Here is a 15532-nt window from a genome sequence, read left to right on the forward strand (position 1 = left end):
TTGCACACGGGCGATCGCTTTCGAGCAATTCGTTCGTGTTGTGATGTTAGCTTCCTTAAATAATTCGTAAAAATAAAGGTGAAGTAATAAAAATCCTCAAAGCCAAGTTTTCTAGGACGCAATTTAAGTATTGGTAACATTCGTAGAGTTTTACAATGGCTTTGTCTAAATTGCGGCCACGTGTTTCCCACCCAAACTTCCCACAAAAATAAACACCGTCCGAACAGGCCTTCAAGATCCAACGGTACCGACCGTCCGCCGTGTCATCCTCAGCCTTAGGCGTCTCCGGATGCGGATACGGAGGGGAATGTGGTCAGCATACTGCTCTTCCGGCGGTTGTGAGTTTTCGTGAACGGTGTCGCTACAGCTGAATCAACTAGCTCCTTAACTGGCTTTACAATGGCTGAAAGCACCCCGCTTGCCAACAGCACTCGGCAGACCCAGACGGTGACCCATCTAAGTGCTGGCCAATCGACAGGGCTTAAGTTAGGTGATCTGACGAGAATCGGTATTACCACTGTGGCAAGGCCGTTCAAAATCCCCACTGAACATTTTTTTTTGTCGTTCTATTTTCTTGGTGTTTATTTGGGGTTCCCCGACATTATGTCTTGTTTTCGCATAATCCTTCCAAATAAGGAGTTTTATTCTTGTCTTTGTTCCGCAAATTTCAAAAAATAGTGCAAGCCAGAGAATGCAGAATTTGTAGAAGACAAGTCCGAGAAGAGGACGAGTAGAGAAAATGCCTAAACGCATCCAGCTTCATGGCCTTCTTCCAACAAGGATGGAGCTATTGTGCTCGACGAATACCATGACAATCAAGAAGGCACTTCATCAGAACGACGATGATATTTTGAAAAACATTCTCCCACTGTTTCTCTGTCTGTTATCGCTACATGTCCAATGACGATAGTAGCCGGAAAAATTTCACCCAATAACCCAACTTTCCCTTTTTCAGAACTACCGTCGGAAGAGCCCCTATTATGTGAACGCCTCTCTCTCTCTCTCTCTCTCTCTCTCTCTCTCTCTCTCTCTCTCTCTCTCTCTCTTTTTCTCTGTTTTTCTGGTAACCGGGATACCAGACCGTCCAAGCAGAAAAAAAGATATCGATTTTGTATGAAGAAATTTGAAGAGCATGAATTGCTCTAATAACCTGGAATATTTTGCTCTCAACGACAACGAGCACAGAAACTAGCAGATTTACAACAAGAATTAATGGAATCTCCATGAATTTTCTTCTTCTTCTACTTCTTCTTCTTCTTCTTCTTCTTCTTCTTCTTCTTTTGCTTCTGCTTTTCCGGCCTCATTGGAGCACTTGAGTTATTTTCTGTTATCTTCTTCAATAGGTTCTTTCGAATTTCCCAATGTCTTTTCATTCTTTCTGGTCTTTTAAGTTGCTCGTTATCTGCAAATAACCTTTTTATCGTTTGTCGTTTCCCCATTTTTACTTTAAACTTTGTTTATACGTTTTTCAGTTTGTTTTAATTGTATGTTTTGTTTTACAAATCGTTCCGGGTTAATTCTAGCTCTTTCATATCTTCTCTGGTTTCCTTTATGTATCCTACTTATTGCATCATGTTCCAAAGTTTCTCTACAATTTTTCTTGGTAATCCCGTTTCTATTGTCCTCATAAAGTGGCAAAAAAAAAAAGATATCTTGTCTTGTATGTGTAATGGACTCTAGTTCGCCGAATATCACTACATTTGGTATTATCCGCCACTGTCCATCTTTCTGGTATTTCAGGTCTATGCATGTTCAAGCTATTTTTATCGCAACTTTTCGGATTTTGCCGATTTTGTTTTTCTGGATGACTTTGAAAAGAGTTTCCCTTCTGTATGTCGCCTCTGGTTGAATCAATGTTTTGTAATGTTTTAATATTATTTTGATTTATAGACATTTTTATTGTATGTAGACCATGTTAATTTTGAGATACTATCATTTTGTTAATTCTTTCTTAGAATGCATGTTTCCCCTCCAAGTTGCATGGCATAATTTCCCCTACGTATTTAAACTGTTTTCACTACTTTTACTTTCCTTTTATTTACCATTTTGTGGTTGATTACTAGTAGGTCTGATACCATTATCTCAGTCTTTTCGAATAGTATCTAGAGTCCTATTTTTTGTGCTACACTTCGTATACTTGTTATTTGATTTCTGGTTTCTTGAATTTTACTAGCTAGTTATGCTAAGACATCTGAAAATACCAAGTAATTTAAGTTTATTTTATTTTCGTTGGTTCCAATTCTTGTGGTTTTAGGACTTCCCTTCTGCCATCCCCTTATCACGTACTTCACAGTACAGTTGCAAAGTAATGACGATAAACCATCTTCCTCTCTTAACCCTGTTTTAACTTAAAAGGATCAGATATTTAAATTTGGGTTATGTTGCAGTTAAGTTTATTGCTTCTATTTATTTCGGATGGAGACGGAAATTTCTTAGTATATTCATCATTGAAGATCTGTGGATGTAATCATAAGCATTAGGTTATGACTTCTTGTTTTTGTCTTCTTTTGTAGTAATCTACTGTCACTATCTGTTCTGAGCAGCATCTCCAGCTTCTAAATCACCCCTAGTATTCTACTAGCTCAAGTTGATCCTTACAATGCCTGTATATAATTCTGGACATGAATTTATATGTGATATCCAAGGGAAACCCCCCCATAGTTGCCGGGATTTGATTCGTTTCCTTTTTGTGTAATGGGTGGACTATAGCTTGTGTTTTATATGTGTAAACTATTGTTTTATATATTTTTGTATTGTATCATACTTTGACTATATGACAATACGGGGACACCATCAAGCTAGTAGAAAATTATGTTATTTTGTTATCTTCTCTTAATCCCAGACCAAAGTTGGTTCAAATGGCTCTGAGCACTATGGGACTTAAACTTCTGAGGTCATCAGTCCCCTAGAACTTAGAACCACTTAAACCTGAATAACCTAAGGACATCATGCACATTCATGCCCGTGGCAGAATTCGAACCTGCGACCGTAGCGGCCATGTGGTTCCAAACTGTAGCGCCTAGAACCGCTCCCCCCCCCCCCCCCCCCCCCAGACCTAACTGCTGCAGTATAATTGCACATGGTACCTGGGTGACGACGTGTGTAATATCAATGAACACTGAAAGACTGCAATAGGCGTATTTTAATTTGTCTTCTGCTTTATCACACATTTGTGCGCCGAGCGCGCGCACTAGAATCGATTTCTGTCGCTAATGAAATTTCTGTCTCAGCGTTTCCACGCTACAGGTTGGTCGGCGTCTCGAGAGAAGGCATAGAGTCGCTCACCAAGCCCGCTTAAACATATGAGTTCCCCTTTCTGCTCTGAATGTTTCTCAACCGTTCGAATAGTATTAGAGTCGTTCACCGGGTACCGAGGCCTTGGTCGTCATGTTTTAACACTGTGGTACCGGTGTTCACTCGCAGTCAAGGATTGGAGTATAAAGGAATTTGTGTCTGTACGGCAGCTGACGAATCATTGCTTCTCTCTGCCTCTACGGTCAAAGTTTTGCTGCTTTAATTGTGGACACTTTGTGCTCAGTACTTACTTGCGGCCAAAGGTAGGCGTAACAAGGAATATGGTGAGCACTTTTGTTACATACACCTACAGGACCTACAAGGTTGTTAGAATTCGTGAACGAAATTCGGTTTTACTTCTCACGTATGACGTGTCTTAGTTTACTTCAGTGATCAGTCTCGGAACTTTTTGAGGATCAACATCATCTGTTAATAGTTCAAATCTGAGTTACTCTGAGGCTACCTGTAAGATGCAACATAGTTTTATATTTTCGCGTTTACTGTTTGGTGAAAGTCTAAATTCTGTGCGTACTCATTCATAAGAAATTGATTTTTGAGTTACGTGCTTTCGTTTAACGTCTCAAATGTTACAATCTCAATTCGTTATGTGTCGTTTGTTTTCCTTAAAACTGCAACAGCCTTTTTCTCCTCCTGCTAATAGAGGATTAAGCTTCTTGGTCAGTTCCGGCCTCGCCACCTCTCCTGGTCCCTCTACAATCCTTCTTCCAAAAGGATTGTATTCCATCGCCTGTCGACAAACACAGTACATGCTCTTTCCAGTCCTCCTTTGGTTGAATTACTTTTTCAGTTAATGGCTGTACCCCCAGTTCTTTCCTTATTTCTTTATTGATTATCCTGTCTTCTCTTGTGCAGTCTTTCATTGATCTAAGGAACTTCATCTGTGATATTTATTTCTGAGATTGTCGTAGATCTTTTGATCCTAATGTCCAACTTACCGGTCTATACAGTGCGGGGGAATGGGGGGGGGGGTGGGGGGAGATAATGCCGTGCCTTTAGAAAACTTAATTTGCGTTTCTCTTCTAGTCTTACCCTTCAATGTTCTTCTTATCGTGGCAGATATGTGTTGATAGACGTTATTTTTCTTGTTTATGTCTTTTTTTTTTGCTACAATAATGTGTTTAATTCAAAATTATTGTCCCGTGCCATGCATACTTAGCTGAAATTGTAAGAGTCTGAGATACTCTGGCGTCCGATTTGTATGATTTTAATGTGTGCTCTGCGTCTCTTTCAAATTTGAAGGCCATGTCTGAGTTTGCTCAAGCTGGTCACCTCATGTTGACGCATCGTTTGTTATGATCACTTTTGTAACTTATTGTTTCCAGACTCGTGACTTTATCGTGTCTGAAATTTGTGTGTAAGAGTTTTAAGGTATTTGCTAAATATTGTCAGTTTCATGAGGAATTATTAACGACTTTATAATGGCTGTCATAACGTATCTTGTGACGCGATGTTAAAATGCCGTTGAGGTAAATAAATATTATTTTTTTTAATTTCTGCTCAGCACCCAAATCCAATCACCATACTATTTCAGTTTGAGTTATGAAAATTCATTGAATATATCAACTGTAGATTTCATAATGACTTTCGAAGAGAAGTGAAGCCGATCATAGATAATAAACGAACTTTTGTGATCCAAAGTAATAAGTCAAAATTAAGAGTATACTGCCGGCAGTGTATATGGCACGATTATCATCATTTAGGGCACTAAGCTAACAGATATGGAATTCCTGCATGATTCCTCCACTTGTTCAAAGGCTGTCCTGGCAATTGCCTCCTTCCGCCACTTAGCAGCTCACCTCAGAATGGATACAGATGGCCACTAGTGCAGCAAAGCCTCTGGGGAAAATTTAGAAGTATATTTTTGTACTTAGAAGTACTTTAATACTTACAACTGGCACTGTGGTATTACATGATTTCATTATATTACATTATACTAACAACGATGCGTTTTTGGGATAATGTATTTAATGAAACAGTTTTTTGTAATAACATACTTTTAGAATCAGCCATTTCGAATACAAAGACCTGCTAACACAGGATGGTGTCATCATTTTGTTTTTGAGTAAACATTTTATTGTCAAGGCAAACTCAAAGGAACATATACTAGCATGGACAACACTTTACGCAGGACTGTTCTAAGTCAGCGAATGCTCAGTATGTCCACCATTTTGATTCCTAACTTCCTTCACATGATCACTGATATTAGCGGTAACCATACGCCATGTGTTGCGCGATTTCACTACAGGCTTGAAGAATAAGGCGTCTGAGCTCCATTAAATCCCTTTGGACGTTTCCGGATAATTGTTTCCTTTCGATACCCCCTAAGAAAGAAGTCATATGTGTTCAGGAAAGGCCCACTGGGGGCCAAAATTGTCAGTCATTGAAACGACCTGGAAATATGTGTGAAATGACCAGCATACCGAAACGTTCTTGTAAGAAATCCAACACAGTGTTGGCAGTAGGTTGCCTTGGCCCATCTTGCATGAACCATCGTGAGGGACAATGCACTAAGAAGAAGCTGCGGGACGAAGTTATTGTGGAGAATGCACAGATAACACACACTGCTACAGTATCTTCAAAGATAAAATGTCCAGACCATGACTGAAAATTGCAGCCCGCACCTCGGAGCACGCTGTTGTCGTTCATGAGGCACTTGCGGATTTTCAGTAGCCCACAAGCGTACATTTAGTTAGTTAACCATGCCGTCCAAATGATTATGCGCATCGTCTGAAAACGAAGCGTTGTTGAGAGTTTGTTTCCTATCCTACACCCAGCGAGGAAACAGTAATATCGGCCGTCGTATTCTGCAGTAGGCTTCTGAGCAGACGTCATCTTGTACTGGTACATCCGTATGTCACTTTTAAGAATCCGTCGAATGAAGGGTCTGGATATGCCGAGTTGCACTGCTGCCTTTCTACGTGATTTGTCAGAGCTTGTCTGTAGAGCAGCTCTTACCGCTTCAATAGGTTCCGGAGAACAAACAGGATCGGACGACGACTCTTCGCTTCGACTATTAATCCTTCCTGTACAAATTGATTATACACATGACAAGAACAATATACAGAATAATGGAAAAGAACATTGAGGATCTGTTAGATGACGACCAGTTTGGCTTTAGAAATGCAAAGGCACTCTGAGGCAGATATCTGATGTTGTGGTTGATAATAGAAGCAACACTGAAGAAAAATCAAGACACATTCTTAGAAAAAAAAGCATTCGACAGTTTGAAATGGTGCAAGATGTTCGAAAATCTGAGAAATGTTGGGGTAAGCAATAGGGGTATACGGATAATTTACAATCTGTACAAAAAGCAAGAGAAAAAAATAAGACTGGGAAACCAAGAACGAAGTGCTCGGATTCAAAAGGGTGTGAGACAGGGAAGTAGTCTTTCGCCCCTACTGTTCAACCCATACGTCGAAGAAGCACTGACGGAAATAAAAGAAAAGTTCAAGAATTGAATTAAAATTCAAGGTGAAAGGAGACCAATGACAAGATTCGCTGTTGACATTTCTATCCTCAATGGAAGTGACCAAGAATTACAGTATCTGTTGAATGGAATGAACGGCCTGACGAGTGAAGATTACGTATTGAGATTAAATTTAAGAAATACGAGAGTAATGAGAAGTAGCAGAAATGAGAACAAAGAGAAACTTAACATCAGGATTTGGGGTTCACCAAGTAGACGAAATTAAGGAATTCTGCTACCTAGACAATAACGAGGACATAAAAAACAGACTAGCACTAGCAAGAAGAGCGCTCCTGACCAAGTGAAGTCTACTAGTATCAAACATTGGCCATAATCTGAGGAAGAAATTTCGGTCAACGCACGTTTGGAGCACAGCGCTGTATGGTAGTGAAACAGTGACTGGGCGAAAACCGGAACAGATGAGGATCTAAGCATTTGAGGTATGGTGCCAGAGAAGAATGTTGATAATTAGGTTGACTGATAAGGCAAGGAATGAGGAGGTTCTCCGCAGAATCGGCGAGGAAGGGTATATATGAAAAACGCTAACAGGCCATCTGTTAAGACATCAGGGAATAAATGGTATTAGAGGGAATTGTAGAGGGAAAAAACAATAGAGGAAGACAGAGATTGGCTTAGGCCTACTACATCAAATAATTGAGGACGTAGGCTGCAGCAGTCACCCGCGCTTTTTCCAGTCGTTTGGAACTTTGCACTGGGCGAGAGATAAAAACTAAGTAAGGTTCAGATGGCTCTCAGCACTATGGGACTCAACTGCTGTGGTCATCAGTCCCCTAGAACTTAGAACTACTTAAACCTAACTAACCTAAGGACATCACACACATCCATGCCCGACGTAGGATTCGAACCTGCGACCGTAGCAGTCGTACGGTTCCGGACTGCGCGCTAAATAAGGGGTCAATGCCATAGGGTAAACTCAGCAGAACGGAACTGCGATTCCATTTCATGATGGCGACTTGTTTCTTTGCAAGTGTGTCAGTTACTTCTCTGCGCCGGAGCTGCCTATTACTATTTATTGCATTCGAAAGTCTGTGGTACGGTCAAACGACGGCATGTTTCTACGATCCTCCTGCGTGAATGACATCTTAAGCTCGAATTTTAAGAATCCGTCTTTCCTCTTTCTTGTCCTCTATTGCCACTCCAGAGCACATAAATATCCATGTTTCGATATGTCAGGACAACATCTTTCAGTTTTCAACAGTTCACTACACAAACTTCATCGAGAACATAGTTTATGAAGTTTGGCTCAAATGGCTCTGAGCACTATGGGACTTAACATCTGATGTCATCAGTTCCCTAGAACTAACAACTACTTAAACCTAACTGACCTAAGGATATAACACACATCGATACCCAAGGCAGGATTCGAACCAGCGACCCTAGCGGTCTCGCAGTTCCAGACTGAAGCCCCTAGAACCGCTCCGCCACACCGGCCGGCTTTATGGAGTTTGCTTTGTCCACTACACGACTATACCAGTGCTAGTTCCTTAATTCTTATACTATATTCACGTTTTTTTGTATCACGGATGGTACCTCATAACGTCAGACGTTGGTACAGGGCTACGCGAAATGACAACGTGTTTACGTTCCGTCTAGTGTGAACACAACACCGTTCAACGGTGACCTCGTCTTCCATTAAGTTCTGTTCCGTTCCGTTAACGTACAGTGTGACATGGCCAACAGTTGTACTGTGGTCTGTTAGAGCAGAGAGTCAAAACAGACACTGTTCGGCGATGAACAGCAAAACATATTATTAGTTATCAGAAGATATTTGTGGGTGAATGAAAGAATATTTCGTAAAAAAATTTCCACTCCATTAGGTCGACTGGTAGAGCAACCGTATGTAGAATATCTTGAATTAAAAGCAGTCTTGGTCGCAACTTATTCTTTTATTAGTAAGGCATTTCGCCTTCGTGGGGCATTATCTATAGGGATAACAAAGTAAGCAAATTTTAGGGTATGGTCACAAAAATTCATAAAACTGCTCTGTGTAAGTGTGAAGCACGCCTCGTATCAGATGAACCCTTCGACACCCAGTCAAAAATAATTAATATAATATCGTGTATCCGCGAGATAGAATATATCAATTCAACGAAACATGCATTATGAAAGTCGTACCAGCAAAGCAGAATGGCGCAATGGTAGAACCACACTCATAAAGAAGTATATAGATTTTCACACAAATACACATTGCTGCCGTCCTAACTTCACAGCAGTAGTGTCAAGCGGAGACACAGACAAAGATGCTTGTACATAATGTCCACAGAAGACGCATATAGGCGGTGCTCGATGCAGTTACGTGACATTCAGTATTTTAATGTTTACAAAAAGGATATGAAAATGGTTTATTCACTACAATGAAATTAAATGATTACTATTAATCAGAACACAGTCGCTCATTAAGAAATCTTGAAATTACTCCAAGAAGGTAGAATAGTAATATCGTCAGTAACTAAATAAAACCCCGTAAAATTGCACCATTCCGACCTGCGGTCGATGATAATAAGGTAAGTCTCGGTAAATCTTACTATTTATTTAGCATTCTGTCGGTTCCATGATGTTGTATTAGTTATTCTTGACTAGGTCTCTGAGGATTCATCTAGTTCCACGCGTGCTCCAGTGTAGCACAGACCCATTTTATGGTTTTTAAGATGTTATAAAACGAAAATTTTAAGGTCAGTAGCAATTCCTTTTCCACATTTTGAATTTTGCAAGCTAAGACAATACCCTAATTTTTGCCTATTGTGCAATCCCAATAGATAATCTGAAACGACACGCACTGTTAATAAAGGAATACTTGGCAACTTTGACTTTTTAACTCAAAATCGAAGATCATTTTACAATAAGGACCAACCGAATCAGGCGGTGCAGATGTTAAGGCACTCAGCTCATATTCGCGAAGATGGTATTCGCTATGTTCGCCCATACTATTTGGGTGTTCCGTATTTTTGCTAGGTCACTTCAGGCAACCAGAATAATCCTTCATCAGGATCACGGCCGATCACTTGTGCTGTCCACATATAGCTTACTGAAGTATTATATAAGTATCTACACCGCAGCGCCAAAGAAACTGGTATAGGCATGCGTATTCAAGTACAGGGATATGTAAACAGGCAGAATACGGCGCTGCGGTCGGCAACGCCTACATAAGACAAGTGTCTGGCGCAGTTGTTAGATGGGTTACTGCTGCTACAATGACAGGTTATCAAGATTTAAGTGAGTTTGAACGTAGTGTTATAATCGGCGCACGAGCGATGGGACACATCATCTCCGAGGTAGCAATGAAACGGGGAATTACCCCCGTACGACCGTTTCGCGAGTGTACCGTGAATATCAGGAATCCGATAAAACAGCAAATCTCCGAAATCGCTGCGGCCAGATAAAGATCCTGCAAGAACGGGACCAATGACGACTGAAGAGAATCGTTCAACGTGACAGAAGTGCAGACCTTTCGCAGATTGCTGTATTTTTCGATGATGGGCCATCAACAAGTGTCAGAGTGCGAACTGTTCAACGAAACATGATATGGGCTTTCGAAGCCGAAAGCCTACTCGTGTACCCTTGATGATTGCCCGACACAAAAGCGTTACGCCTCACCTGGACCGATCAGCGCCCATTGGACTGTTGATGATTGAAAACATGCTGCCTGGTCGGACGACTCTTGTTTCAAATTGTGTTGCGTGCAAACCTCCTGGACCCAGGGACCGTGCATGTCAACAGGGGATTGTTCGAGCTGGGGGAAGCTCTGTAATGGTGTGGAGCGTGTGCAGTTGGAGTGGTATGGGACCTTGATACAGGCGTGAGCATACTGTCTGATCGCCTGCATCTATTCATGTCCATTGTGCATTCCGACGGACTTGGACTATTCGAGCAGGGCAGTGCGACGCTCCACACGTCCAGAATTACTACAGAGTGGATCCAGGAACATTCTTCTGTGTTTAAACACCTCCGCTGTCGACCAAACTCCCTAGTCGTGAACATTACTGAGCATGTCTGGGATGCCTTGCAACGTGCTGTTCAGGAGAGTTCCACCGCCTCATAGTCTTACGGGTTTATGGATAGCCCTGCTGGATGCATAGAGTCAGTTCCCTCCAGCACTGCTTCAGAATTTAGCCGAGTCTTTGCCACGTCGTGTTGCGTCACTTCTGGGGCCCTACATAGGCAGGTGTACCAGTTTCTTCGGCTCTTCAGTTTATATTTTGAGCTGTTAATTTGTACTGTAATATCGTGACAACTCCTGTATCACTGTGAGATGAGCCTAGAGTGAACTAAATGAACAGATAAAGAAATAAACACGAGGACTCACCTGACGACGGTACGCAGCAGTGTGGAGCGAGCTTCGTTGTGATAGGTAATTATGACGCTCGTGGGCGGCAGGTCTTCCCGCCACTTGCGCATCCGGCACCTGCAACATGAGCAGATGAGGCGGGCTGGTCACTCGCTGTCGGGAAGAAGCTACTGGTTCAGAAAAAAAAATTAAATTGAAGTAGCAAAGCCAGCCTGCTAAAAATATTGAGTATGTTACTTTCAGCGTCATTATAAGACTTTAGAACACAGGTTACATGGGCTGTTAAGCCATGTTACCCAGGGGTGTGCGCCGATGACAATCATCAAGTTCCTAGCGAACCAAAAAGGGCAATGCACCCCGCTAAACCACAGGGCAGTATTCTCCCAGGTGCTAAAAGTGTTTGTCTGTTTCTTTCTTTTCGCGGCGAACTGTACAAGAAGGTGCTGTCCAATCATCCGCCATGCCTGTAAGAATTTGACGGGGGTTTGTAAATTCAGCAAGACAATGAACCACCTCGTCGCTATCAAAATGGTACAAGGAACGCTCCACGTACACTATATTCTTTCGGTTAACATCCAAACCACCTGAAAATAATCGCAAAGGACGGTGGACTGCGTTTCTGGAACGCAATCGAGCGAGACGTACGAGACTTCCATCCAGCTTCTGGGTGACCGTTGTGTGGTCATGAAGCAGGATGTTTCCTCAGCACTGTTATCGTCTCTTCGCCGCCGCCATCTGGGCGAATCGGAGTACTAGAAATTAAGATGTAGTGTGCTGTAATTCTGCTGTTCAGGGGTGCACGCTGTCGAGCCTCGTCCTTGATCCTGTGTAGTGACATGGGAAATCTCTTCACGAAGCACATGGCCGCAGCACGATACACTGTTTCTTTGTTTTTATCCTTTAACTTTAATCGTTTCTTTGAATTTCAGCCCACTGTAAACAACAGCGATGCTTTATTTCGTATAATTGCTATTTTGATAATCAGTGAAGCACACACCACGTAACAAGTGCGCACTGTAAAGCACCTGCTCTCTGTGCATATTTGTAACGCGATCGCTTGAAGCCATCCAGCGTTTCAAGTTTATGTCGCGTTTCGAATCCGGCTAACATTATTTTCATTAATTAATTGTCCCAGATGCCTCTGGCTGCAAATTAGAGGACCTGTCAAGTTATAATTGCTCGTAACAAAACGCAAATACATGAGCAGCTATTGAAATTATTCTGTAATGTGTAGACGCTAAAGTGACAGACTGTTTTTTTTTTAAAAAAAAACGTCAGAAAAATGGAAGATTCTTTCGTGCGCACAATCCAATTACAAAATTTTCTTTCTTCCAATGGACAGCGCCAACCAATAACAGCAATAGAACAAAAGCATTTTTCAAAAGAAAATCTATGCCAATAGATATTTTCCAACCTGTTCTATTGAGGCAATGAAACAAAAAAACAGTACATGGTTGACAGTGAACAGTGTATAAAAAAGTGGAATAATAATAAACAGTGCAAATGTAACAGAAATAAACAATGGACTGGCTCCTCTGGCCCTACTGAACCTGTCATTGACTGGAAATGGTTATGTTCGCCTGCTTGGAGACCATTTGCAGCCATTCATGGACTTCATGTACCTAAACAACATGCACCATGTTACCGGCCCACAATTGTTCCTGACTAGTTTGAAGAACGTTCTGTGCAGTTCGAGCGAATGATTTGGCAGCCCATATCACCCGACATGATCGCAATGAACACTTCTGGGGATAATCGAGAAGTCAGTTCGTGGGAAAAATCCTGCATCGGCAGCACTTCCGCAATTATGGACGGCTATTGCGGCAGCATGGCTCAGTATTTAGACAGGGTACTTACAACGACTTGTTGAATCCGTGCCACGTGAAACTGCTGCACTACGCCGGGAAAAACAAGGTCAGACACGATATTAGGAGATATCCCATGACTTTTGTCACCTGAGTCTACAACATTTCTGATTTTCACTATGGCTTGCATTATATGAAAAATCAGACGTTAATCAACGAATAGCTCTCGTGAATCTCAATTACGAAGTCAGCATTGGATTCTTGCCATCGTTCTGACTGTGACACTTCCGCTGCTGTTCACCTACGACCCTAGATTCGCTTGGATTAATCCAAATTCAAAATGACAGCTTGATTAGCGCCTGCAGTTAGTCTCGAGTGAGTTAAGAAGTCACGCGGTATGGCAGCGCCTCCATTGGGTGCCATTTGGTAGCGGAAGTTGCGGGCAGATGAGATGTAACACGACAAGTTGACATAGCTGTCTATCTTACTCGTCGAACAAGGCCATTATCACGGGTAGAGGCGTTGATACATGGCATTAGGGGCCAGGGGAGAGGGGGTAGACATTTTTCTAGTGTTTACATGCCCTGCTAACATTCCGCAAGCATCCAAAAGAGAGATCAGGAAAATGCTAATAAGACAGTGTGACGTGGCACATCGCCATCCATAACATTTGCGTCGTTGTATAGGAAGTCCACAAATGGCTTCAGATAGTCTCAAAGTAGCATAACATAACCATTTACAGTCAATGATCGGTTCAGTGGGACCAGAGGACTCAGTCCTTTCCACGTAAACATAGCCCGCACTATTGTGGAGCCATCACCAGCTTATACAGTGCCTTCTTGACAACTTGAGTCCATGACTTGATGGGGTCTGCAACAGACTTGAGCCTACATCAGCTCTTAAGAACTAAGATCTGGACCACGGTTTTACAGTCCAGCGTCCAACCGATGTGGTCACGAGCCCAGGAGAAGCGGTGCAAGAGATGTGCTATAGCGTCGGAAAGCGATATCCTCATACATACACGGCGGTAGTATCGCGTACACAAAGTATAAAAGAGCAGCGCATTGGCTGGGTTGTCATTTGAACTCAGGTAATTCATGCGAAAAGGTTTACATTGTGATTATGGCCGTACGACGGAAATTAACGGACTTTGAACGCAGAATGGTAGTTTGAGCTAGACGCAGGGAACATTCGATTTCGGAACGTAATTCGATATTCCGCGATCCACACTGACAATGAGTGCGCCGAGAATAGCAAAAGTGAGACATTACCTCTCGCCACGGGCAACGGAGTGGCCTACGGCCTTCACTTAACGACCAAGAGCAGCAGATTTTGTGTGGAGTTGTCGGTGCTAACAGGCAAGCAACAATGAGTGAAATAACTGCAGAAATCAATGTGGGTCGTACAACGAACGCATCCGTCGAAATTTGGCATTAACGGGCTGTGGCAGCAGACGACTGACGCCTTTGCTGAAGCAACACATCTCTTGCACCGCTTCTCGTGACCACATCGGTTGGAGGCTAGACTGTAAAACCGTGGTCCCGATCTTAGTTCTTAAGAGCTGATGCTATGGCTCAAGTCTGTTGGAGACTCCATCAAGTCATGGACCCAAGTTGTCAAGAAAGCACTGTATAAGCTGGTGATGGCTCCACAATAGTGTGGGCTATGTTTACGTGGAAAGGACTGAGTCCTCTGGTCCCACTGAACCGATCATTGACTGTAAATGGTTATGTTATGCTACTTTGAGACTATCTAAAGCCATTCGTGGACTTCCTATACAACGACGCAATTGTTATGGATGGCGACGTGCCACGTTGCCGGGCACAACTGTTCGCGGTTGGTTTCAAGAACATTCTGGACAGTTCGAGCGAATGATTTACTAACCCGACATGAATCCCATCGATCATTTATCGGACATAATCACAATAATCAGGTCGAACACAAATATTTCACCGGCAACACTTGCGCAGTTATGGACGGCTACAGGGGCAGCATGGTACAACGTTTCTGCAGGGGACTTCCAACGACATGTTGAGTTCATGCCACGTCAAACTGCTGCACTACTCAGGGAAAAATGGTATCCGTCCACGACTTTTGTTACCTTTACGCCGTGGGAAACATGTAAAATAGTGATGGCGAGATTAATCCCAAAGCGATTCGCGTTGCCATAGGTCCGTTTGTTCTTCCCTTCGTTGCGGCGCCTGCACTTCCGAGTTCTGGCATCCAGAGTCAGCGCGCCTGTCCGACCACTGCTTGCGGCTTTCCGTCGACCTAATCAGTCTGATTTTCAGAGGCGAGGGCGCCGTTCGGACGCCGCAGATGGACCCGCCTGTGGCCTGCCAGCTCTAACGTAATGGAATGCCTAATGAGCTTCGCGAGAGCGAGGCGCGTGCAATTACTCTGCTCTAAAGGTTGGCAGGCTGGCTGCACTGAAGGACGCGATTGCGTATTTGCGGCGCTGGCCTCTGCCGTGTCGACGTTACCGGCCCGGAATTGGACGCCACTGCATTGCACTGCACGTCCATTAGTGTATAGAAAGGGCTCATCATCGAGTGCTAAATGACTTTCAAGTAAATTGCGCGGTCTCATTTCACTTAAATTTTTAATCTGACACTTCTATTTTTTCGAGGAATATTTACT

General features: G+C 42.7%; 1 protein-coding gene across 1 annotated transcript in view; it reads right to left on the reverse strand.

Moving 5' to 3' along the window:
• The window catches only part of LOC126278177 (polypeptide N-acetylgalactosaminyltransferase 2), a 1159679-nt gene that overhangs the window by 82782 nt on the left and 1061365 nt on the right, over window positions 1-15532 (reverse strand). The window contains exon 4 of the mRNA XM_049978078.1: window positions 11106-11204. Within this exon, the coding sequence (XP_049834035.1) occupies window positions 11106-11204 (99 nt within the window). The remainder of the gene's footprint in view (window positions 1-11105; window positions 11205-15532) is intronic.

The sequence above is a fragment of the Schistocerca gregaria genome, chromosome 6 (genome assembly GCF_023897955.1).
Source record: "Schistocerca gregaria isolate iqSchGreg1 chromosome 6, iqSchGreg1.2, whole genome shotgun sequence".
Classification (NCBI taxonomy): Eukaryota; Metazoa; Arthropoda; class Insecta; order Orthoptera; family Acrididae; genus Schistocerca; species Schistocerca gregaria.